The 25615-nt window shown below is 37.5% G+C and overlaps 1 protein-coding gene across 1 annotated transcript in view; it reads right to left on the reverse strand.

The window, feature by feature from the left end:
- LOC128651547 (cell cycle control protein 50C) overlaps positions 1-25615 on the reverse strand; it is an 89612-nt gene that overhangs the window by 26717 nt on the left and 37280 nt on the right. Inside the window, exon 3 of the mRNA XM_053704569.1 lies at positions 22214-22324. Coding sequence (XP_053560544.1) covers positions 22214-22324 — 111 coding nt within the window. The remainder of the gene's footprint in view (positions 1-22213; positions 22325-25615) is intronic.

Raw genomic sequence — 25615 nt, forward strand, 5'->3', positions numbered from 1 at the left:
CATAAAACATCAACAACGTTTATAAATAATATGGTAAAGATCAGGAAAATTGGAGCCATATGACAAGGTAACAGAGTGCATCACAGTCCATGAAGAGAATTGCCAAGGGCCAGCATAGCCCCATTGGAGATATATGACAAGGTAACAGAGTGCATCACAGTCCATGAAGAGAGTTGCCAAAGGCCAGCATAGCCCCATTGGAGCCATATGACAAGGTAAAAGAGTGCATCACAGTCCATGAAGAGAGTTGTCAAGGGCCAGCATAGCCCCATTGTAGATATATGACAAGGTAACAGAGTGCATCACAGTCCATGAAGAGAGTTGCCAAGGGCCAGCATAGCCCCATTGTAGATATATGACAAGGTAAAAGAGTGCATCACAGTCCATGAAGAGAGTTGCCAAGGGCCAGCATAGCCCCATTGTAGATATATGACAAGGTAACAGAGTGCATCACAGTCCATGAAGAGAGTTGCCAAGGGCCAGCATAGCCCCATTGTAGACATATGACAAGGTAACAGTGCATCACAGTCCATGAAGAGAGTTGCCAAGGGCAGCATAGCCCCATTGGAGCCATATGACAAGGTAAAAGAGTGCATCACAGTCCATGAAGAGAGTTGCCAAGGGCCAGCATAGCCCCATTGTAGATATATGAGAAGGTAACAGAGTGCATCACAGTCCATGAAGAGAGTTGCCAAGGGCCAGCATAGCCCCATTGTAGACATATGACAAGGTAACAGTGCATCACAGTCCATGAAGAGAGTTGCCAAGGGCCAGCATAGCCCCATTGGAGCCATATGACAAGGTAAAAGAGTGCATCACAGTCCATGAAGAGAGTTGCCAAGGGCCTGCATAGCCCCATTGTAGATATATGACAAGGTAACAGAGTGCATCACAGTCCATGAAGAGAGTTGCCAAGGGCCAGCATAGCCCCATTGTAGACATATGACAAGGTAACAGTGCATCACAGTCCATGAAGAGAGTTGCCAAGGGCCAGCATAGCCCCATTGGACCCATATGACAAGGTAAAAGAGTGCAACAGGCACAACAATAAACAGAAAAAAAGGCCAAATGGCAACCATAACAAAAACATCAACATGTGGACGGAGGATTCTTATCTGCGCCCTTGGAGCATCTCCAGATCCTCCACTTACTGGTCATCCCCTTCATCGTCCTGTGCATGTCCAGCTCCAGATTCAGGCATTGAATTTAATCGCATGATCTGCCGCAGAGTCAAATGCTGAACCTGGAGCTGGGCCTGCATGGTGTCGTTCATCCCTCTCAGGACAGCTACGTTCCTCAACACGGCCTGCTCTACACATGCTATACCTTCTAGCATGAGCCATGTTGAGTCACAGCCTAAAATAAAGAATAAATAAAATATTAAGGATAATTACACAACAGAAGAAAAAATAAGCAAAGATACATTGTCATCATAAAGACAAATCATTCTTTACATCAATTTGTTGAAATTGATTATTTACACATTAAATATGTTATTCAGACAGACCGAAATCATTAAAGGGACAGTTTACTCAAACATGTTGTCCCCTTTAATTGGTTTTCGATGATCCACTTATACAGCTTGAGTGTATAAAATCTTGTTAAAGGATTTACATTGTACTTACATTAGCAATTTAAATATTTTAATTATACTGTGGTAGGCACACCTATCCTTAAACATTTTGGCGTTGAGGACAAGCTGTGTAAACATAGCAACCTGAAGAAATTACATTCCCACTGGGTTAGACAAGAGATAATGTATCAACATTTGTACATAAATTGTTGGATCCAAGTAGTGGTGATTGGTATATGTAGTGATATCAAATTAAAGGGACACTGAACGTAAATATTTAATTGACTGATTCAGATAGAGCATGACATTAAAAATAATAAAAAATTACACATATTCTTTAAATGTTAGAATTCTCTAGCTAGATTTTGAATGCAAGAATGTAGGTTTATAGGGCAGGCCATATTTGTTTATCAACTTTGGTTGTCCCTGCTGATTGATGGATACATTCATCCAACAATAAAGAAATGATGTCCAGACTTATTTTTGATTTAAAATTAATTCTAGCCATTTCTTTGTTTCAATAAAGATAGCAAGAGAATGAAGAATAATTCATAAGAGTAGTAAATTATAAATGTGATTAACATTGCATGCTCTATTTGAATCACAATAGAAACAATTTGCCTTCAGTGTACCTTTAAGTATCTTATAATGTGGATTTTGATTGATACTTACAGCTGTGCCTGGGAAGGACAATCCGACACCCAGGACAATGAAGGTTGAGACAGGGGGGAGGGATGGGATTGTGTTGGGGAGGGATGGGATTGGGTTGGGGAGGGATGAGCTGCTGCTCCGGGGTAGGCCGTACAGCTGGGGAGTGGTGAGTTGGGGTCTGGGCAGCTGGGGTAGCTGTACGGGCCAAAATACGGGGAGAGCGGCGAAGGGGGGCGAAGGGGCGTTTTTTGGGAGGGACAGGATAGGAAAAATGGGAAGGGCCGGCAGGGGGCTGGGCAGGGGGCTGGGCCTGGGCAGGGGTCTGTGACTGGGCAGGGGACTGGGCAGGGGACTGGGCAGGGGACTGGGCAGGGGCGGAAAACAGATGACCAGAGGTGGAGGATCCATCTGAAATAAATAATACAAATATATTAACATCTCATACATCATGAAATCAAATCAAAACATTTCAAATTGATTATGTTTGCAATATACTTAGAAGTGTGTTTGAATTTCTAAACAATTATGACATGAGGATATGGTATGCATATAGGCACTCAAATGAATATCAATGACTGTCTGTACAATTATAACATTATTATTGTGGTTTGGCCTGGAATATGCATGTGACATAATGATGGCATGAATTACAAATCAAAAAAAAAAAAATAATAATCCAAGCAAATTTTCATGCTGCCTGATATAGAAAGGGGGCAGTAGTGTATTTGAACAGACCAATAATATTCCTTTTTAAAGTGCAAAAGCTGTAGACTTTGAATGTCTTCAATAAAATGATTTCCAATAAAGCAACACGTTGGAAACATGATAGATATATTTCACATACCATCAGACTTCAAGGGAGCCTCTTCCTCCTCCGTCCCACATGTTAAATCAATCTCTGTAAAACATAACATGTTGTGTACACGTTAAGATCAGATATTATAACATATGTTACTGTTGCTCAAAGACACACATCAATGTTGCATTAAAGATATACACACCCAAAGTTATGATTTACATCATTTTGATGGAGCATACAAATGACATTAGATTTGTTATTCTCAATGATTCAGATTTTCAATGTATTGTTTGTATTAATTTTAAAATCATAAAAGCATAGTACATAGAACATTTAAGATTTCTCATGTGTGTATCACTTGATGACTGTTGTCAAAAATGAACATGGAAATAAACATATGCTATACATCTTCTGAATAACAAAGGTGTAGACTAAGAAAGTTTTAATTATTAATCTTTCAATATTCCAAGAAAATTAATATATAATCAGAGGAGTAAATTATATGTTTGTTTCAAATGTTATGCTTCATCAGAATCATGCTCATAATATTGATTACCAATACACCTTCAATGACATATAAATGAGTCAATGGACTTACCAGAAGACCGCAAAGGCGGCTCTGTGTCAGTGCTGGATTCCTCTGGGCTCCCCACACCAACTCTCTCTATGAATGATATAGATATATATTAGTGAACACATTTGGGATAGCACTAAATCACATCTGTAGCGATTTTTAAGAATAATAAACTTGAAAATGTGAAGAATAGAGCAGTCATTATCCAAAAAAATGCTTGATTGAATCAAGGGGATTCTGTTAAAAATGATGTATTGAACATATGTTTAATTTCTGACTATATTAGACATCAAACTCATCTCATACGATGCTATTGCATATCTAAATATACCCATTGATCAATGTTCTTAAAAGAATACACACAAACCACATTTTGAATAACAGCTGTTGACAAATATAAACAAAGACATGTGGCACTTTGAGCCATTTGTGCAATGTACAGTAATCTTGTTTAGGACACAACACATATTGATCACAATACCAAACCAAATTGATTAGTACAAATATGTAATCATGGTGCTGTTAGAGTATGCTGATATCTATAAAGTAACTCCAACAGTGAATATGTGAATTATATATCAATATTGTCTAATCCAAAGAATGTAAAGATGAATGAATCTATTGTTTATTAAAGGGACACTGACATGATTTATTTCAATCATTGATTTCACTGTTCAAACTGTTCAAAATGATTTAACATTGACTCCTATTATAATTGGAATGTTGCTACATTTTAATCTTAAAGGCAGATAAGCAATATTGGATTCAATAAATATTGTTTGTTGAAGGTATCCACCAATCATCAATAAAAACCCAGGTTGGTCAACCAAAATTGAGCTGCAGATAAACGTACATTCTTGATTTTAAAATACATTTAGCAAGAGAATATTTCACATATGATTATAGTATTATATTTAAATGTTGATTAATATTGCATGCTCTATCTGAATGACAACATTAATAATTTTAGCTCAGTGTCCCTTTAATATAAAAATATATTGATTTGACAATGTTGGTGTTAATGAATTCTCTACTCCATATGTTGATGTAATGAATGGGATTGACCATGCAATTCCAATCTAATATGTTATTTAAGGATATCCTAAGAATTATTTAATTTTCATCTATTAAAGGGACATGAAGCTCTAAATCTGTAATTGTATACTTTTTGAAACTATGTACTACTGTTATCTGAACACATGATTTTAACTTTTGGCAAAATGCCAATTTATGCATAAAAAAACAGCCGGATAATACCAGTAATGCATTGTTTAACCTAAACCAAAATCCATTTTTTTTTTAAGAACTAAAACAATAGACTGAACCAATGTAGCTCATAAAATGTTTAAACAAAACAATAAAATCATGTTTAAAAATCATTCTATGTAAAATTTAGTTGGCATGTCCCTTAAATGACGTGATCAATTTCAAAAATGGAATCTATCTATATATCAAAAGTGTGTGTATTTTTAAAAAATGTATACAAATAAGATTAAGCAATACACAAGGGAAGAAAATAAATTGGACATTCAAAGAATCTTACATTAAAATTAAGACATCCAGAATAGATGGGATATCTTAAATTCCAAACAAAATCAGAGTAGTCTTACAATGTAATCCTATTTTTTGGTTTTATTTATTCTTATTTGCAAAAAGTTTTAAAATCCATTTTGCAGATACATATAAATATTGAACAATGTGGATTTAGTATGTAATGTTCTGTCCATGTTTCTAAGACAAATGTCAATTAAAATGAGACATACCATACTGTGACAAGCCCTGGCTTGAGGATCCAGCACCAACATCCAGATCTGTAATATATTAAATGAGGATTGGATATCATTAATACAAATCATGCAATGTTTAAAATCTTTACATTATTAGCAAATCAATTAAAAACTATTAATCCTTTGGTAGTCCCATGAGTTAATTGTTTCCTCAATTAAATTCATGATAAATATATCCTGTACTCTTATTTTCAATCAGTTGTGTTGTTTACTGTAGCTTAAATTATTTTTTTGTGTTATTTCATTCTCATCAATTGATGGGCATATGTTATAATTTATTTGGATTCTGCTTTGTTCTTTTTTTATTATGTATAATATTGAAAATAAGAATACTGTATTCTTCACATATATAATAATTCACATTTCATTTTGACCAACATGTGTAAAGCAATGCCACTTACAGCAAACCCATGTTAACGTGTATGCGCAATTCAATTTTCGCGATCATTGCGCAATGATTCCAAGCGGAATTACGCATCCGTCATTTGACCAACATGTATAAAGCAATGCCACTTACAGCAAACCCATGTTAACGTGTATGCGCAATTCCATTTTCGCGATCATTGCGCAATGATTCCAAGCGGAATTACGCATCCGTCATTTGACCAACATGTATAAAGCAATGGCACTTACAGCAAACCCATGTTAATGTGTATGCGCAATTCCATTTTCGCGATCATTGCGCAATGATTGCAAGCAGAATTACGCATCCGTCATTTGACCAACATGTATAAAGCAATGCCACTTACAGCAAACCCATGTTAACGTGTATGCGCAATTCCATTTTCGCGATCATTGCGCAATGATTCCAAGCGGAATTACGCATCCGTCATTTGACCAACATGTATAAAGCAATGCCACTTACAGCAAACCCATGTTAACGTGTATGCGCAATTCCATTTTCGCGATCATTGCGCAATGATTCCAAGCGGAATTACGCATCCGTCATTTGACCAACATGTATAAAGTAATGCCACTTACAGCAAACCCATGTTAACGTGTATGCGCAATTCCATTTTCGCTCTGTGACGCATATTCTGTAGAGCGCAAGAAACATCATTCATATTTCATGTGACACTAATCTAAAATCAGATATCTAAACATCATATGTAGTGTATGTTGTGAGATCTGTATAGGTTTAGTATCTGACTATATACACATTTTTTAAAAAAAATCAAATATTAAGATATTATATGAAGTTGGATAGTTACCTGGTTCAGATTCTCCATTAGCTCCTCCCAGGCCACCGGACGGAGAAGCAGCTGCCCTGGCCCCCGCGTCAGGACTTTCAGATCCCGCAGCTGGGAGGAAAGAAGATGAGGCCGAGGATGGCGAGGATCTAAATCTTTTGGGGACCCGGAGATTGAGGAGCTTGCATAAAGTAACCTCATAAGGGAGTAGGTATAGTTTCCGCGGGGCCTTTCTTTGGCCCCCTCTTTTACGGGCTTGTACCCAGTCCCTTATGAGGTTGACTTTTTTTGTTAAGCGCAATCTCATATCTCCGAATCTCCTCATGATTTGATCCTGGCTCCTCTGGACGTCACACACCAATTGAACCGCATTGGTGATAGACTCCCAGAGGGCCTTCTTAACAGGCGCATCTGTCGACCTCCTCTTGTTCCCAAACAGCTGGGGATAAAAGTCCTTGACGGCGTGGACCAGTGCAGCGCTCTCCTGCTTGGTGAACCTGGGAAGTGACATGCCTGCTGGGTTGTAGAATATATTTTTTTATAAATAATATATACTGCCTGCAGGCATTAGAGAACTGACAAAGATGGCAACGTGTAATTGACTTTTATATGGTGAAGTAAACATGAGATGCACCATGGGACAAGTTATCTGTACATCTGATTGGATAAAAGTTTGAAATATTGTTAGAATGTCTGTGAGACCATCCTGACTCAAGTTGTGTTTGTGTGATGAACTCTGATTGGCCGTTCCTTAATGTTTCATATCTTAGTAACTTCCTTACACATACCTCCTGGTGGTGCTGTTACTTCATTTTTCATGTAGACTTATTTGTAACTCATGGGCCTGTCATGCGGATATGTGTGACGCAGATTTAATATCCGTGATCCGTTAAATATTAATGTTTAAATTCTCTTTAAAATCTAATACTGTCACATTATTAAATGTTGTATACATTTTTCGGTTTAATAAAGGTCTGTTTCTTTAATACAAATACACATTTAATATTGTATGTCTTTATTGTTCATAAAATCAATTTGTTGACTTATTGTGAAGTATTGAAATTGCTCTATTAAATGTATTTCATAATGCACATTGATTGTGTGCTATTGCGTGACATTAGACTCTAATGTTTAAAGATGCAAATCTGGTGTTTCAAGATCCGTTTCCCACGCAACATTTCTGAATGTTCAAATTCAGGTTATAATGTCAGTAACTTGGATAATCTGTTTATAAATGTTAAACTACAGGTTTGTTTGTTATTAGTAAATAAAAATTGTATCAAATGATCTGTAGAGATAGAAAATTGTTTAGACTTTAAAATGTAACTCAATTTATCTTAGTATTTAGATATCCTCAACAGAAGAAATTTAAATGCACATGGTTGAGCCAATCACATAAGGCATCTCTGTGCATCCACCAATCTTCATCTACTGAGCCTATCTCGATATGCTTTTCAAGCAAAGTATGTCAAGATAAGAAGAGAAGTAAATACACTCTTTAAATCTCTTAAAGGGACACTGTCCAAACAAATTTAGCGTTCGTGATTCAGATTGAGCATGAAATGTTAAGCAACTTTATAATTTAATCCGATTCTCAAATGTTAAGAATTATCTTGTTATCTTTCTTTGCAAATCAATAATGATATTTTAGATTACGGACAATTGTTGCAAAAAACCTGGGTTGTCCTTGATGATTGTTGGATAAATTAATCCAACCAAAAAAAACAAGTTCTCTCCAGAGTACTGAAGCAAATAAATTATCTATTTAATGCCTTATTTTTAAAGTAATGATAGCAACATCACGAGGAACATTCATAATATGAGACAATTTTTAAAGTTGCTTAAAATAGAATACTCATTCAGAATGTATAAATCATTAATTTTTTAACTGTCTCCCTTTAAGTATATTTTGAGTTCCTGTCCCTTTAAAGAGACATTTCACAATAATGCTTGAAAAATCATAAACCTAGGCACCTTCCTTTTGCTAAATTAGTATAACATATGAGTAAAGCATATTTAGATTAACTTCTGGATTGTTTTACACACTGACTGAAATATATATTGTAAAGGATGTATTTCGCAGTCTTCAGCTTAGAGGGACATTAAGCTATATGTTATGTATGCATTTTGGATAAGATTATAATATTTGAACAACTTAATATGTTTTGGTATTCAATCATTAGATTGTAATTATATATATTCTTGGATTAAATACATATCTACATAGGCTAGTTTGATGCTGATTGTTGGTTGCACATAGATGCCTTATGTAATTGACTAAGATATGTGCATTGATGTATATTTTTCGAAGTATATTTAAAGACTGAATGTAATTCTATAGTACTTTCTAAATATGTTTAAATTCTTTTATGATTTTTTTAAAAATCAATACACAATACACTTTGTGAATGTCCCTTTAAAGGGACAGTCTAGGCCAAAATAAACTTTCATGATTCAGATAGAGCATGTAATTTTAAACAATTTTCCAATTTACTTTTATCACCAATTTTGCTTTGTTCTCTTGGTATTCTTAGTTGAAAGCATAACCTAGGAGGTTCATATGCTAATTTCTTATACCTTGAAGCCCACCTCTTTTCAGATTGAATTTTAACAGTTTTTCACCACTAGAGGGTGTTATTTCACGTATTTCATATAGGTAACACTGTGCTCGTGCACGTGAAGTTATCTGGGAGCAGGCACTGATTGGCTAGACTGCAAGTCTGTCAAAAGAACTGAAAAAGGGACAGTTTGCAGAGGCTTAGATACAAGATAATCACAGAGGTTAAAAGTATATTATTATAACTGTGTTGGTTATGCAAAACTGGGAAATGGGTAATAAAGGGATTATCTATCTTTTTAAACAATAAAAATTCTGGTGTAGACTGTCCCTTTAAGGACCAAAACATTTGGAATGTTGATTTAACATTGTCAAAAGAAACTAAAGGGGAATGAAAATTATATATAGATATGTGATGTCTAACCCCAGAGGTAAGATTTTAAAAACTACATAATATTAATAACTATAGTTAAATGTCCCTTTAAATGACTCCACTAGAAAATAAAATCTATTAACCTGGCATCCAATAACTAGCTTGTGAAAAATATGAAGTTAAATGACCTACCATTTATAAATGTAAAAATTTAAGACAATAATGTTTTGAGATACCTAAGGAAGATACAAAATCTTATAAAATTAATTTTACATTCAACAACACTGTCACTTTAATGTAATTGAACTACTTCCCCTTCTTAAAAGTGAAACAAAATAATTTATGTCAAATTTTGACTACATATCCGAAATTATTTTAACATCTAAGAATTTCAAAAGAAAAGCATCGATGGATCTCACTCCCCAATTAATTTAAATAAGATAGTTTAATTTAATATTCTCTGAATCAGTGGATTTTCTAAAATTAAAGCATTATTTGATCGTATGCATGTGCTTGTCAAATAGACAACTACCAGTCATGGGAGTCAAATTGTTTTTTATTGACATATTATATGGATATTTATTATAACCTGTTCAAAAGAGTGTATTTAATAATAAAATGTTGATTATTACCATTTAAAAAATAAAAAGTTTCTGAAACCAAAACAAAAAAATATTCCTGGAAGTCATCAGATGACAATCTGATATTAAAAAAAAAAATTTAACAAAGTTAATACACACGTTGTCAAATATTCATAAAATACATTTACAATCATCTTGTGTCTATGCTCTAACTTTGTTCAACATTTTATCAAGATATTTATGAATTAAATTTAAAAATAAATAAAATAAACATACACCATTATATTGTGTAATAAAAATAAAATTTAAATATCTGAATTTCTAATTATACATAATAATGTATATCACATTTCAATAATGTATATGTATGACGAACATAAATGTAATATTTCATGTCCATTCAAATACCTCTATATCAACTATAATATGTATTCCTTTTTCTGATTGTGATCCCTAAATATCTAATTATGAACTAAATATGACTAATGTATGTAAGCTACTAATATTCGACATTCTTCCTGTGATTCTTAACTAGCATGCATTGGTACACCAACCTGGATAATGCATGGTCTTTGAAAGTCAATTCAGGGGTAAACAGTTGATCTTCAATAGGTGTCTTATTCATCAGTTCATAAAATAGAGGACTGAAATACCATCTAAAAAAGTAAAATCATCTAAGGGTCTGATTGTGATCCCTAAATATCTAGTTATGAACTAAATATGACTAATGTATGTAAGCTACTAATATTCAACATTCTTCCTGTGATTCTTAACTAGCATGCATTGGTACACCAACCTGGATAATGCATGGTCTTTGAAAGTCAATTCAGGGGTAAACAGTTGATCTTCAATAGGTGTCTTATTCATCAGTTCATAAAATAGAGGACTGAAATACCATCTAAAAAAGTAAAATCATCTAAGGGTCTGATTGTGATCCCTAAATATCTAATTATGAACTAAATATGACTAATGTATGTAAGCTACTAATATTCAACATTCTTCCTGTGATTCTTAACTAGCATGCATTGGTACACCAACCTGGATAATGCATGGTCTTTGAAAGTCAATTCAGGGGTAAACAGTTGATCTTCAATAGGTGTCTTATTCATCAGTTCATAAAATAGAGGACTGAAATACCATCTAAAAAAGTAAAATCATCTAAGGGTCTGATTGTGATCCCTAAATATCTAATTATGAACTAAATATGACTAATGTATGTAAGCTACTAATATTCAACATTCTTCCTGTGATTCTTAACTAGCATGCATTGGTACACAAACCTGGATAATGCATGGTCTTTGAAAGTCAATTCAGGGGTAAACAGTTGATCTTCAATAGGTGTCTTATTCATCAGTTCATAAAATAGAGGATTGAAATACCATCTAAAAAAGTAAAATCATCTAAGGGTCTGATTGTGATCCCTAAATATCTAATTATGAACTAAATATGACTAATGTATGTAAGCTACTAATATTCAACATTCTTCCTGTGATTCTTAACTAGCATGCATTGGTACACAAACCTGGATAATGCATGGTCTTTGAAAGTCAATTCCGGGGTAAACAGTTGATCTTCAATAGGTGCCTTATTCATCATTTCAAAAATAGAGGACTGTGAAATACCATCTAAAAATTAGAAAATAATCTAAGTGTCTCCAATAGGATTCCTCCACAGCCTTATTCTATCAAATAGTTGGCACTTACCATGTGAACATGTCTTTGTATGGTTTTCAAGGTCAGCAGATTGGAAAGATAATGCCAGACATGATCCCATTGGTATACTTCAATTTCAATCTTGGCTTTTTCCACTGTCAGTCTGGGCAATCTTCACTGTCAGGCTTCTAATTCTTCCCTTTCAGTCTTTAGATTAAGTCAGCTCCCTAATGGCAGAAAAAGTTTAATAAAAATTACTACAAGTGTGTGAATCAGTTCTGTACCCCTCTACCACCCCCCATTTCAGAATACATTTTTGTCACTAGCTTACTAAGCGTGTGTAGCATCTTGTGTTATGTTCTATCAAGTGTGAAGATGAGTCATATTGAGCAGAACGAACCTCTAATGTGTGACATTGAACCATAGTCATGCTAGAGGATAGTTATGCTAGAGGATCCCTTTCTGAGTATGTACATTTTAAGTAATGTGTAAACTAAATACTAGTTTTGAAAATGTATGCCATATGATGTATTTGTGTACAATTCATGCCAGCAACAGTCCATACATTTATACTTACCAGCTGATGTCCTCTTTAAAAACCAGGTGGCAAAGACTCGCTACAGGACCCAATGACCAGAGCATCACCTATATTAATAAATTAAACACATTTTTAGCATTTGATGAACAATCCTAACATGTTTGCACAATTCTCTACTTGTCATTTCCCTAGAGTTCACATCTATTGACAATACTCCAGTCTAACTTCTATTATTTACCGTCTAAAGTGGCGGTTGATGATGTCTGTTCTGACATTGAGCCCCTCGTCCCGGAATGGCCCCTCTAGAACAGGATCATCCTCCTCATCTCTGAGGAGGTTTCGTTGCGCCTGGACGCCCTGCAGCATCCCAGCCCGCTGTGCAATATTATGCAGGACACTACAGGCTACAACGATCTTAGCCACCTTCTTTGGGTTGTACTGGAGGGCTCCTCCCGACCGGTCAAGGCACCTGAACCTCATCTTCAGGAGCCCGAACATTCGTTCAACCACCGCCCTGGTTCTCTTATGAGCCCTATTGTAGCGCTCCTCAGACACATCAGTCGGGCTACGCAAGGGGGTAATAAGCCAAGGCCGGCTCATGTACCCAGAATCACCTATAAATTATGAACAGAACATAATTCAAACTGAATCCTCAAAATATTATTTTGATTCCAATAAAAGTTTTTGTACACGATAATCCACTAACAAATGTTTATTTTTTAAAAGAATAATCTAGTTCAATCTTATTCTCTATCTTCCCATTTCAGCTAAGACATGCTACATATGCGTATTTCTCCTAAACCAAACCTTGTGTAAAATGCTAACTAAATGGTTACATTGCATTCTCTATCTGAGCATTTAAGGTAAGACATGCTACATATCTGCATTAAACTAAAAGTAGACATTAGCGGAAAGAGACAATGACATGGTTAAATTGCATTAGCTAATATCTTCCCATTTCAGCTAAGACATGCTACATATGCGTATTTCTCCTAAACCAAACCTTGTGTAAAATGCAAACTAAATGGTTACATTGCATTCTCTATCTGAGCATTTAAGGTAAGACATGCTACATATCTGCATTGAACTAAAAGTAGACATTAGCGGAAAGAGACAATGACATGGTTAAATTGCATTAGCTAATATCTTCCCATTTCATCTAAGACATGCTACATATGCGTATTTCTCCTAAACCAAACCTTGTGTAAAATGCAAACTAAATGGTTACATTGCATTCTCTATCTGAGCATTTAAGGTAAGACATGCTACATATCTGCATTGAACTAAAAGTAGACATTAGCAGAAAGAGACAATGACATGGTTAAATTGCATTAGCTAATATCTTCCCATTTCAGCTAAGACATGCTACATATGCGTATTTCTCCTAAACCAAAACTTGTGTAAAATGCAAACTAAATGGTTACATTGCATTCTCTGAGCATTTAAGGTAAGACATGCTACATATCTGCATTGAACTAAATGTAGACATTAGCGGAAAAATAAAATTAATGGTTAAATTGCATCCTATAGCTGAACATTACGCTAACATTTTAAAACTACAGTGGCAATTGTCAAACGAATTAACCATGTTGTGCGAAAATACTCACCAACGAGATAACCAGGGGGCATTTGTCTTTCCTCAAACGGTCTCCACAGGGACGACAGAGAGAGGATGCGGGCATCATGACTAGCCCCTCCAAAATTCGCACACACATGCATAATCCTCATCCGTGCGTCACAAACATACTGCACGTTGAGGCTATGAAAATGTTTGCGATTTCTGAAGGGCAAGTCATCAATTGGAGCACGCAGCGCAATGTGGGTACAATCTATGGCTCCCAAGACATTGGGCAATTGAGCAATATCAAAGAATTCCCGCTTCAGGTGCCTCCAATCACCATCATTCTGTGGGAATCCTATGTATTGCTTACTGATACGTACCATGGCGTCCAGAAAGTTATCAAACACCACAGATAATGTACCTTGAGCCAGGCCATGCATGTACATTTCTCTGGATTGAAAACTCCCGGAGGCCAGGACGTAAAGACAACTTAGCATCTTACTCATGGCGGGAACAGCAGTCCTTATTCTTATACGTGGCTCCAAATGAGGTTTAAGAAGATCGTAAAGGCCAATGAGCTGTTCGCGATTGAGCCGATACTTATCATAACCCTCAAAGTCGCTCATGTTTTCCAAGGTGGGTCTCACCCTGTAGACACGAGGACCGCGAACCAGATGACCCCTTCGTCTCAGTCTGAGCCGCCGAGGCTGCCTGATTCGATCAACAGCTAGTTCGCCAATAGCAGCACCAGCAGTGTCTACCATGTCATCGTCATCCATCTTTCAAAACAGCGTAACAAGGTATGCACTTGATCTGATGTGGATCACAAGTGATGCTTTGGCCATGTTGTTTGGTGGATTTATAGTAAAATTAGTCCAATGGTAGTGAGTTTGTAATGATTGTTGATTGTATTCACTTGTTTGTATGTGAGCGGCGCGAATGCTTTCACAGTGGGCGTTTTTTTGTTGTTTGCTGAAATGTTGTTTTCCCCCAATGAATCTCAATGTGAAAGTGTCAAATATCACACATACAGTGCATGTTTGTAATGTTTGATCATATGCGTTATCAATATTTCTTAAACGCGATCTTATAGTAACAAGCACACGTCCAGGCTAACATGAATGAAAGTGCATAGTTGTGTATAATGTGCATCGAATGTGATCGATCAATGTTGCTGCAACATTGTTTGTAAACGATAAAGTAACATCTGCCATCCGTAGTATTGTATATATAAGTGATTGCCGAGCTGTCAATATTGTATGCGTCCCTTTCAAATCGCAATAATAATTCAAAACTTCCCGTCTGCCATCTGTAGTATTGTATATATAAGTGATTGCCGAGCTGTCAATATTGTATGCGTCCCTTTCAAATCGCAATAATAATTCAGAACTCCCGGCTGTCATCTGTAGTATTGTATATATAAGTGATTGCCGAGCTGTCAATATTGTACGCGTCCCTTTAAAATCGCAATAATAATTCAGAACTTCCCGTCTGCCATCTGTACTATTGTATATATAAGTGATTGCCGAGCTGTCAATATTGTATGCGTCCCATTAAAATGGCACTAATACTGAAGAACTTCCGGCTGTCATCTGTAGTATTGTATATATAAGTGATTGCCGAGCTGTCAATATTGTATGCGTCCCTTTCAAATCGCAATAATAATTCAGAACTTCCCGTCTGCCATCTGTAGTATTGTATATATAAGTGATTGCCGAGATGTCAATATTGTATGCGTCCCTTTCAAATCGTACTAATGCTGAATAACTTCCGGCTGTCATCTGTAGTATTGTATATATAAGTGATTGACGAGATGTAAATATTGTATGCGTCCCATTCAAATCGCACTAATGCTGAATAACTTCCGGCTGTCATCTGTAGTATTGTATATATAAGTGATTGCCGAGATGTAAATATTGTATGCGTCCCATTCAAATCGCACTAATGCTGAATAACTTCCGGCTGTCATCTGTAGTATTGTATATATAAGTGATTGCCGAGATGTAGATATTGTATGCGTCCCATTCAAATGGCACTAATACTGAATAACTTCCGGCTGTCATCTGTAGTATTATATATATAAGTGATTTGCGATCTGACAATATTTATTAATTGTCCCATTCAAATCTCCCTAATAATGCTGTTCCAAACTGTTATTTACGTATATGTTGTATTGTAGTATTGAGTGATAAAGTTCAGAAAGGGGCGGTACAGTCGTGAATCTGTGATGTGTATGGTTGAATCTTCTAATGACGTCATCATATTATTACCCTGCCTATGTAGTTCAGAAATCCTCATTGTGTTGTTGTATTTGACTACATTGTTATTGTGTGCTGAATAAAATATAAATGTGTGCTTTGTGGTTGCGTGATGGGTGATGCGTGTTATGTACATCTACGTATATATTGTGATTGTGTCCCACATATGCTGACTTCTATATAGCGGTCTGGCATTGTTGTTCCTTCCCATAAAGTGACATCTGTAATCTGGTGTGATGATGTTCTTCTTGTACGTAATTCCTAATGGTTTATTGTGATGGAATCATGATGTTAAAAGTACAGTAAAATCCATATGTTCTGTTTTGTGATTCCTATAGAGAATGTAATGTGTTTTTCCCCCATCATTTGAATGCACATGTATGAGTGAATGGTAAAAGTAATGTATGTGCATCCATGACTGATCATGTGTTAAGCCTATGTAGATATGCTGTTGCTGCAAGCATATGAGTTGAATACATGAAATGCAATAATAAAGGTAAATGAGAGGTGTTTCCCATTGTGTACTGTTTGTGAATCCTGAAAAGTTTAAATTATTTTTGTGTCCGTTTAAATGTAATATTTTTTTAAAAAAAGTTTGTTACTAGTGATGTTGATTTGTAGTTGATGTAATATAAAAGTCTGAAACAATTTAATGGTGTTGTGAATATTCAATAAGTACAATCCATAAGTCCACCATAGGGAAATAGTCATTTCTTGATCTATTTATCATAGCTGGGTCTAACGCAGAAAAGCATGTATTTTCTAGCGCTGCTATTTGGAGTTTTTAGGTCTACGCTATTTGCGTGCGTTAAGGAAATCTGTCTTTCGCGTGCACGAGCACGTCTTCCCCATAGAAGTCAATGGAGGCTCTAAATTTTTGTAAATTTTTTTTCAAAGACTGGTTTTCCTCGTAAAGTGAGTGACGTCATGAGCTTGTGTGAAAAAGTAACTAAATCGTGTTCATTTTGTAATAAATAACTTTTTTGTGTATGTCATGTGGTGTATATTGTTTGTATGCATCGATGAGTGTATGTTTGTGATAATGTTATTAGTTAGATGTAGGTATATGAGGGTCTTTTCCCGTGTGTCAATGTAAGTCAATGGGAAAATGGATTTGTGTTGGTTTTTTTCTAACACCCGAGATCTCGCAACTTTGATCGTTTGTATTTTGATGAAAAATTATTAAATCTGAAAAATAAATATAGTGTAGTGTTTGTATGAGTGTAAGTGTACTTTGTGTAATATTTGTTTTGTGATTCGTGGATGTTTATTTTGTCGGTATATGTTAACTACTGGGTTTGAGCTGTCGGTAGAGATTTGTGCGTTGGGTGATTTTTGAGTGTCGGTAACTGAACTCTAAATACCGGAGTCCGTAAGAAACCAGCGTTAGGAGCCTCTAACGCTGGTTTTCACGGCTAACGCCAAACTCTAATTCTAGGCCTATGGTTCCACTTTCTTCATTTCAATTCTTTACTAGACCTCTTACCTATATGGCTGCTGTCCATTCATATAAAACAACCCTCACTAACCTCAAAAAATTTCGTCCAAAACAAAAGCACACCTCTGTAAATGTCTTTACAACCTCATCAAAAGTGACCTCCCCCTTCTTTAAACCTTTAGCTCATGTGGTCATATCTCTTACACTGTGTATTACAATATCCTTCACTTGTACCTATCAGCCATTTTGCTATTAAGGAATATCAGAGTTCAGTTGTGGTCTCTCTGCTCTAATCAATTTGCACAGAATTTGGGATTTCTATATTATCAATATGCCATACAAATGTTTCTTCCAACCCCAGATTTCTCAGCCACTATACCATCTCCTGTCACAAATACTTTCCACCATTTCTTTCCATTTGGCTTCACATCACATAAAAATAACCATATGAAAAGCAGAACTATTGCCACTGTTAACACAGCTCCAACAGTAAAATCAGTACTGTTGAGACCTACAAATATCACATCAAACCTGCAGTACACTGTTTGGATGCTACTTTCTCCTTCCTATATCTAAACAATTGTTGCAACTACAAGATACAGCACATACACAAATCTGTCCCTTTTATAACACCAGGTACAACCAGAACACAAATGCACTCTCTTATTATGTCCTTACTTGATTACTATAACATCTTGCTTATATCTTTGCTTTGATTTCTAAGTACCCAACTACCACTGTGCTAATATTGTGACCTATTACTTTCCTATTCTCCAAAATCTAAGATATTTTCCATGACCCATCCACTCAATGAGACTCCATCCATCACTCTTTCAGAGAATCCTAAAATATTTAAACACACTTTAATAACCTGCTTATCATTTAGCTCCTAAAATCTGCCACGTTCTTTGCCACAGGGACTGACTACCCTTTCTCGTCTTTGTCACACCCCAAGGTATTCCGTTACCTAAACCCGTCCAGCCCCAACCTGCACTAAGGAGAGAGCGGACTGTAGTGCTATCAGGGCTGTGATGTGAGTTAAAGATAGAGCTGGTTCCAGTAGAGAAGCCCAATCATAGCATGATTCATAGCATGCTTATCAGGATCAGATGTGCACTGTACATGGAGCTGGTCCCAGATTGCTAGACATAGCACAAGTAAAATGGCTCATGCTGTGAATGTCACTGTTTATATTTTGTGGATTAGAAATGAAGCAGCAGCAGAAAGAGCACCAAAAGTGATGCAGAAGTGATGCTTCTGAAATACATATTTGGTGTTTGGCTATATAACAGTGATTCTTGGTCTAGAACCCACCCCCTTCTCATGTGACTGCAGACTTATACAGTATAATAATATAATAGAGTACATGGGACTCATTTGTTAATACTATGAGGCCAATTTATTAAAGGTCTTGTGGACCTGATCCGACAGTGCGGATCAGGTCCGCAAGACCTTGCTGAATGCAGAGAGCAATACACTCTCCGTATTCAGCATTGCACCAGCAGCTCACAAGAGCTGCTGGTGCAACACCGCCCCCTGCAGACTCGCGGCCGCCAGGAGGGAGGTGTCAATCAACCCGATCGTACTCGATCTGGTTGATTCCCGGCGATGTCTGTCTGCCTGCTCAGAGCAGGCGGACAGGGTTATGGAGCAGCGGTCTTTGTGACCGCTGCTCCATAACTTGTGTTTCTGGCGAGTCTGAAGACTCGCCAGAAACACGGGCCATCAAGCTCCGTTCGGCGCTTGATAGATAGGCCCCTATGAGTATTCTGTATGACGATTCCTACTGTGCCTCTTTAGCCCTTTCTCAAGGAAAGCCTCAAATTTAGGACTGTGTATCTGACGTTCATTGCATTGCCAGTGATACAGACTGGAATGTTCCTGCTCTCCTTGACCGCTTCTATTAGTCATTTAATGATCATCTTGTGTTGGTTCACCTACTGAACTTGAAAGCATTGCTCAAGTAATTAAGATTAATAAAAGGCTGCAGAAAAGCTTTCTTCTCAATACATATTTATCAGTTACTATTTCATTACAGCAGCCCTTAAAGACTGTAAGAATTGAAGCCATCATTGACTACATGGCAAGTGCCTGTTTCCTCAGTTCTAATTTAGTGGCTAATATCATTGTTCCTCTGCAATCAAAGTTTAACCTATTCAGCTATTTGTAATGGATGGTAACCCTATGAAATGTGGTACAGTGAATAAAGAGACTGTTCCCACTGTTCTCACCTTTGTTTCTGCTATTTATGTGATCCTGTAATAAACAACATAAACTGGTACATTGGCAATATCATTTTTGCTTCTGTCTTTTGTCAGTCCTTGTCAGGAGTTTAGGGTGTGTGGATCTCAGAATGCAGGAACAGATACACTGAACAACAAAAGTATTTTTAAAGCTTTACTGAATAATAAGCAAAAAGAACAGCTAGTAGTTCAAACTGAAGGTCACAGAAACAGCAATTTGAACATAAATCCAATGAAAAGTACAGAATATCTAAGTAGGTTGCAGTAACAAAGTCTAGTGGACACTGATGCTTGGATTGTGCAGAAGAAGGTGAGACTGCCACGGAATACCAGGTAGGTACAGCAGGCACAGCTGTTTGGAGGAAAGCAGTCACTGGTATAACAGACACAGGGTAATCAGCAGGCACAGGATACCAGCAGGTACTATTGGTGAGACTAGGTAGGTACAGCAATCACAGCTTCAGGAACAAGGTGAGCATACGCAGGTGCAAAGGAAGTATGTTTGGTCTCTGGAACCAGGTAAGCATACACAGGTATCAGGCAAGTATGCTTGGTCTCTGGAACCAGGTGAGCATACACAGGTATCAGGTAAGTATACTTGGTCTCTGGAACAAGGTGAGCATACACAGATATCAGGTAAGTATGCTTGATAGTAATCCTGCTCAGTACGAAAGGAACCACAGGTTCAGACATTTGGTGTACGTACTTGGCTGAGGAGCCAATGGAGCAAAGCTACCATCTGTGGGATTATGACTGAAAGCCTCTAAGTCAGAATCCCCCCTAAACACGATGATACCACGGCACCATAGAGCCTCGGGTAGCCATCCCCCCTGAGGGAGGCGATGGGCAGAGCCGCTTGTCTCTGGACCGGAGCATGGACAGAAGGACCTCTCTCCTACAAAATGCCCTTGTTAGGGCAATATTTTTTTAAGGATAGGGATTTATTTTAAGGATATTTTTGTTTTTTTAGGTTAGTTTTTTTTTAGATTAGGATTCTTTTAGAATAGGGCTTTTTAATGGGCAAAAGAACTGTTAGGCTTTAGGACAAAGCCCTACCAAATGCCCTTACCAGGGCAATGCCCAACAAGATGCCCTTCTCAGAGCATCTTTATTAGGATAGGGTTTTGTTTTAATGTGGGATTTTTATTTTTTTAGCAAGATTTATTATATGGGCAAAACAGCTATGTTCACTTTAGGGCACTGCCCTACCAAATGCCATTCTAAGGGTAATACCCAACCAAATGCCCTTTTCAGGTCAATCTTTTTTTTTTTTTTTGCAGCCTATGTGACCATAGTCCTTGTCTTGTGCTACATAAAAAAGTTCTGAGGAGGCAAAGTTAGTTGTTGCATCAACATCTGGTACAATATTTCTACTGAGCAAAGCTTGGATACAATTTTCTTTCAAAAGATGTTAAATATCTAACAATGATACTCTTGGATACAGCTTACTTCCATAAAATTCAAGGTGTCAAACAATGACATATTTTATAAAGCTTTCTAGGTCTCATACCACACAGTTCAAGGTAGAGTCAGGTATCAAACTGCAATTGTACTTCAATATACAGGCAAGGGACAGAAATAGGGAAGCCAGAATAGTCATAACCATTACCAAGCACTGGAATGATGCCACTAAGTGACTTTTAACATCTCACTTCTGATATGAATTAAACATATAGCCAGTCACAAAGGTAGAAATACTATTAAAAGAATCATGTGTGCTAAGCTTAGCGCACTCCTTGGTAACAAAATTCTATGCAGCATGCCCCCTTTCCCTATACTTTACATTGTCCATTTTAAATAAAGTTGCACGGTGACGTCATCACATTATTGCGTGTGACGTCACTGCGCAAAACATGAGGCCCCATCGATGCCTGTCACTATACAGGCCTGACCACTGGGGTAGGAGTGGGTGGAAGCCTCCAGTTCTCCCTTAAGGTGGGAGAGTGCTAGCGACGGCTCTAAACCGTCGTTAGCACCTGAGTGAGACAATTTGCGACGGCTCAGAGCCGTCGTTAGCACTCAAGAGGTTAATGTTATGTGCACATTCATATTCAGAGAATTAGTGCCAAAATTAGGGAGCGTGATAGTATAAGAGCAATTGTTCCTTAATCTCCAGAGCAAAAGGGAGGAGAGTAATGTCTCAGCATTTTAGTATTAGCACTCAGCATACAACCATATAGGAACAAATCATATAATACAGGAAAGCACAAGTGGGTGTAATGTTCTGATACACAAGCCTAGTATATCACATTATTCATTGGCTTCTTCAGAGAGAAAACAAATATATAGTGATAAATAGGTAGGAAAACAGAGATAGGCAGACAGACAGACAGACAGATAGATAGACAGACAGACAGACAGACAGACAGACAGACAGATATATAGGATAAATAGATATATCATTAAATAACTCCATCTTTGAACAGAATGTTAACTACCTCTGTATTTGTTACATTTTCACCTAGCAGCTGTGAGTCATATCTGGACACCACATATCGACGAAGGTTCTGATGAAAGTTACTAAGTCCATAGTAGATAAACACATCTCCCTGTGGTAAAAAAAGAATATGAAATATTAGTTCATTGTTAACTGTGAAAAATAAAAGCTATTGGGAATTAAAGGAATAGTATAATCAAAATTATACTTTCATAATTTAGATAGAGCATGCAATTTTAAGCAACTTTCTAATTTACTCCTTTTATCATTTTTTTATTCTCTTGGCAGTGGCGTCACTAGGGGGGGTGCGGGCCGCACCTGGGTGACACCCTCCAGGGGGTGACACCACCAAAACATTTTTTTTTTTAAATTTTATTGAAATTCAAAGAAATACAATGTAGAGATGCATATATTTTTTTATTAGAGTGGCCAGCATTTGTGAACATTAGTGGGACTGGGAAAGTTGTAGACACTTCATTTTTTTGAGCCAGCGCTGCAATTTCCACAAATAGTTTTCCCAGCTGCTTTTGCTTGTTTGTACTTTGCTCCTCCACTGCCCAATTTCACTATGAATGTTGTGGGTGTGCCGGGGGCTTGCGAAGTTGCGCTGCTAGCCTAAACCTGTGCCTATCTGTGCTCACCTCTCAGTGGCGTGTGGAGCAGTGGAGTCACTCACTGCTGTGCTGTCTCTCTAATCGGGAACTGGGAAACACTGTCTCTAAAGAAAAGGAGCCACGTATGATGCCCACCAGACCGGTACGGTTACGGTACACTAAGTTCACACTGAAGAGGTAGGAGGGGAGGGCAAGCGGGGTCTGGGGGTGGGCAGAGAGCAGAGGTGCTTGGCCATAAGAAGCGGTAGACACGCAGCCCGGGGCTGTGCACTGACAGACTTGGAACAGAGTCTGAGAGCAGAATTTTCTTACGGCTAGATTTAGAGTTTTGTCGGTAACGACCCGCGTATCTAACGCTGGCTTTTTTCTGGCCGCACCTTTAAAATAACTCTGGTATTGAGAGTCCACAGAATGGCTGCGTTAGGCTCCAAAAAAGGAGCGAAAAGCATATTTAACGCCACTGCAACTCTCAATACCAGAGTTGCTTACGGACGCGGCCAGCCTCAAAAACGTGCTGGTGCACGATTCCCCCATAGGAAACAATGGGGCTGTTTGAGCTGAAAAAAAACCTAACACCTGCAAAAAAGCCGCGTTCAGCTCCTAACGCAGCCCCATTGTTTCCTATGGGGAAACACTTCCTACGTCTGCACCTAACACTCTAACATGTACCCCGAGTCTAAACACCCCTAACCTTACACTTATTAACCCCTAATATGCCGCCCCCGCTATCGCTGACCCCTGCATATTATTTTTAACCCCTAATCTGCTGCTCCGTACACCGCCGCAACCTACGTTATCCCTATGTACCCCTAATCTGCTGTCCCTAACACCTCCGACCCCTATATTATATTTATTAACCCCTAATCTGCCGCCCACAACGTCGCCTCCACCTGCCTACACTTATTAACCGCTAATCTGCCGAGCGGACCGCACTGCTATTATTATAAAGTTATTAACCCCTAATCCGCCTCACTAACCCTATAATAAATAGTATTAACCCCTAATCTGCCCTCCCTAACATCGCCGACACCTAACTTCAAACATTAACCCCTAATCTGCCGACTGGAGCTCACCGCTATTCTAATAAATTTATTAACCCCTAAAGCTAAGTCTAACCCTAACACTAACACCCCCCTAAGTTAAATATAATTTACATCTAACGAAATTAATTAACTCTTATTAAATAAATTATTCCTATTTAAAGCTAAATACTTACCTGTAAAATAAATCCTAATATAGCTACAATATAAATTATATTTATATTATAGCTATTTTAGGATTTATATTTATTTTACAGGTAACTTTGTATTTATTTTAACCAGGTACAATAGCTAAAATAGTTAAAATAATTACAAAATTACCTGTAAAATAAATCCAAACCTAAGTTACAATTAAACCTAACACTACACTATCAATAAATTAATTAAATAAAATACCTATAATTATCTACAATTAAACCTAACACTACACTATCAATAAATAAATTAAATACAATTCCTACAAATAAATACAATGAAATAAACTAACTAAAGTACAAAAAATAAAAAAGAACTAAGTTACAAAAAATAAAAAAATATTTACAAACATTAGAAAAATATTACAACAATTTTAAACTAATTACACCTACTCTAAGCCCCCTAATAAAATAACAAAGCCCCCCAAAATAAAAAAAATGCCCTACCCTATTCTAAATTACTAAAGTTCAAAGCTCTTTTACCTTACCAGCCCTGAACAGGGCCCTTTGCGGGGCATGTCCCAAGAAATTCAGCTCTTTTGCCTGTAAAAAAAAACATACAATACCCCCCCCCCAACATTACAACCCACCACCCACATACCCCTAATCTAACCCAAACCCCCCTTAAATAAACCTAACACTAAGCCCCTGAAGATCTTCCTACCTTATCTTCACCATACCAGGTTCACCGATCGATCCAGAAGAGCTCCTCCGATGTCCTGATCCAAGCCCAAGCGGGGGGCTGAAGAGGTCCATGATCCGGCTGAAGTCATCATCCAAGCGGGAGCTGAAGAGGTCCATGATCCGGCTGAAGTCTTCTATCAATGGCATCTTCAATCTTCTTTCTTCGGGAGCCATCATCTTCCATCCAACGCGGAACATCCTCTTCTCCCGACGCCTACTCGCCGAATGACGGTTCCTTTAAATGACGTCATCCAAGATGGCGTCCCTCGAATTCCGATTGGCTGATAGGATTCTATCAGCCAATCGGAATTAAGGTAGGAATATTCTGGATCAGCCAATCGGATTGAACTTGATTCTGATTGGCTGATTCCATCAGCCAATCAGAATATTCCTACCTTAATTCCGATTGGCTGATAGAATCCTATCAGCCAATCGGAATTCGAGGGATGCCATCTTGGATGACGTCATTTAAAGGAACCGTCATTCGGTGAGTAGGCGTCGGGAGAAGAGGATGTTCCGCGTCGGATGGGAGATGATGGCTCCCGAAGAAAGAAGATTGAAGATGCTGTTGATAGAAGACTTCAGCCGGATCATGGACCTCTTCAGCTCCCGCTTGGATGAAGACTTCAGCCGGATCATGGACCTCTTCAGCTCCCGCTTGGATGATGACTTCAGCTGGATCATGGACCTCTTCAGCCCCCCACTTGGGCTTGGATCAGGACATTGGAGGAGCTCTTCTGGATCGATCGGTGAACCTGGTATGGTGAAGATAAGGTAGGAAGATCTTCAGGGGCTTAGTGTTAGGTTTATTTAAGGGGGTTTGGGTTAGATTAGGGGTATGTGGGTGGTGGGTTGTAATGTTGGGGGGGGT

The sequence above is a fragment of the Bombina bombina genome, chromosome 3, assembly GCF_027579735.1.
Source record: "Bombina bombina isolate aBomBom1 chromosome 3, aBomBom1.pri, whole genome shotgun sequence".
Lineage (NCBI taxonomy): Eukaryota > Metazoa > Chordata > Amphibia > Anura > Bombinatoridae > Bombina > Bombina bombina.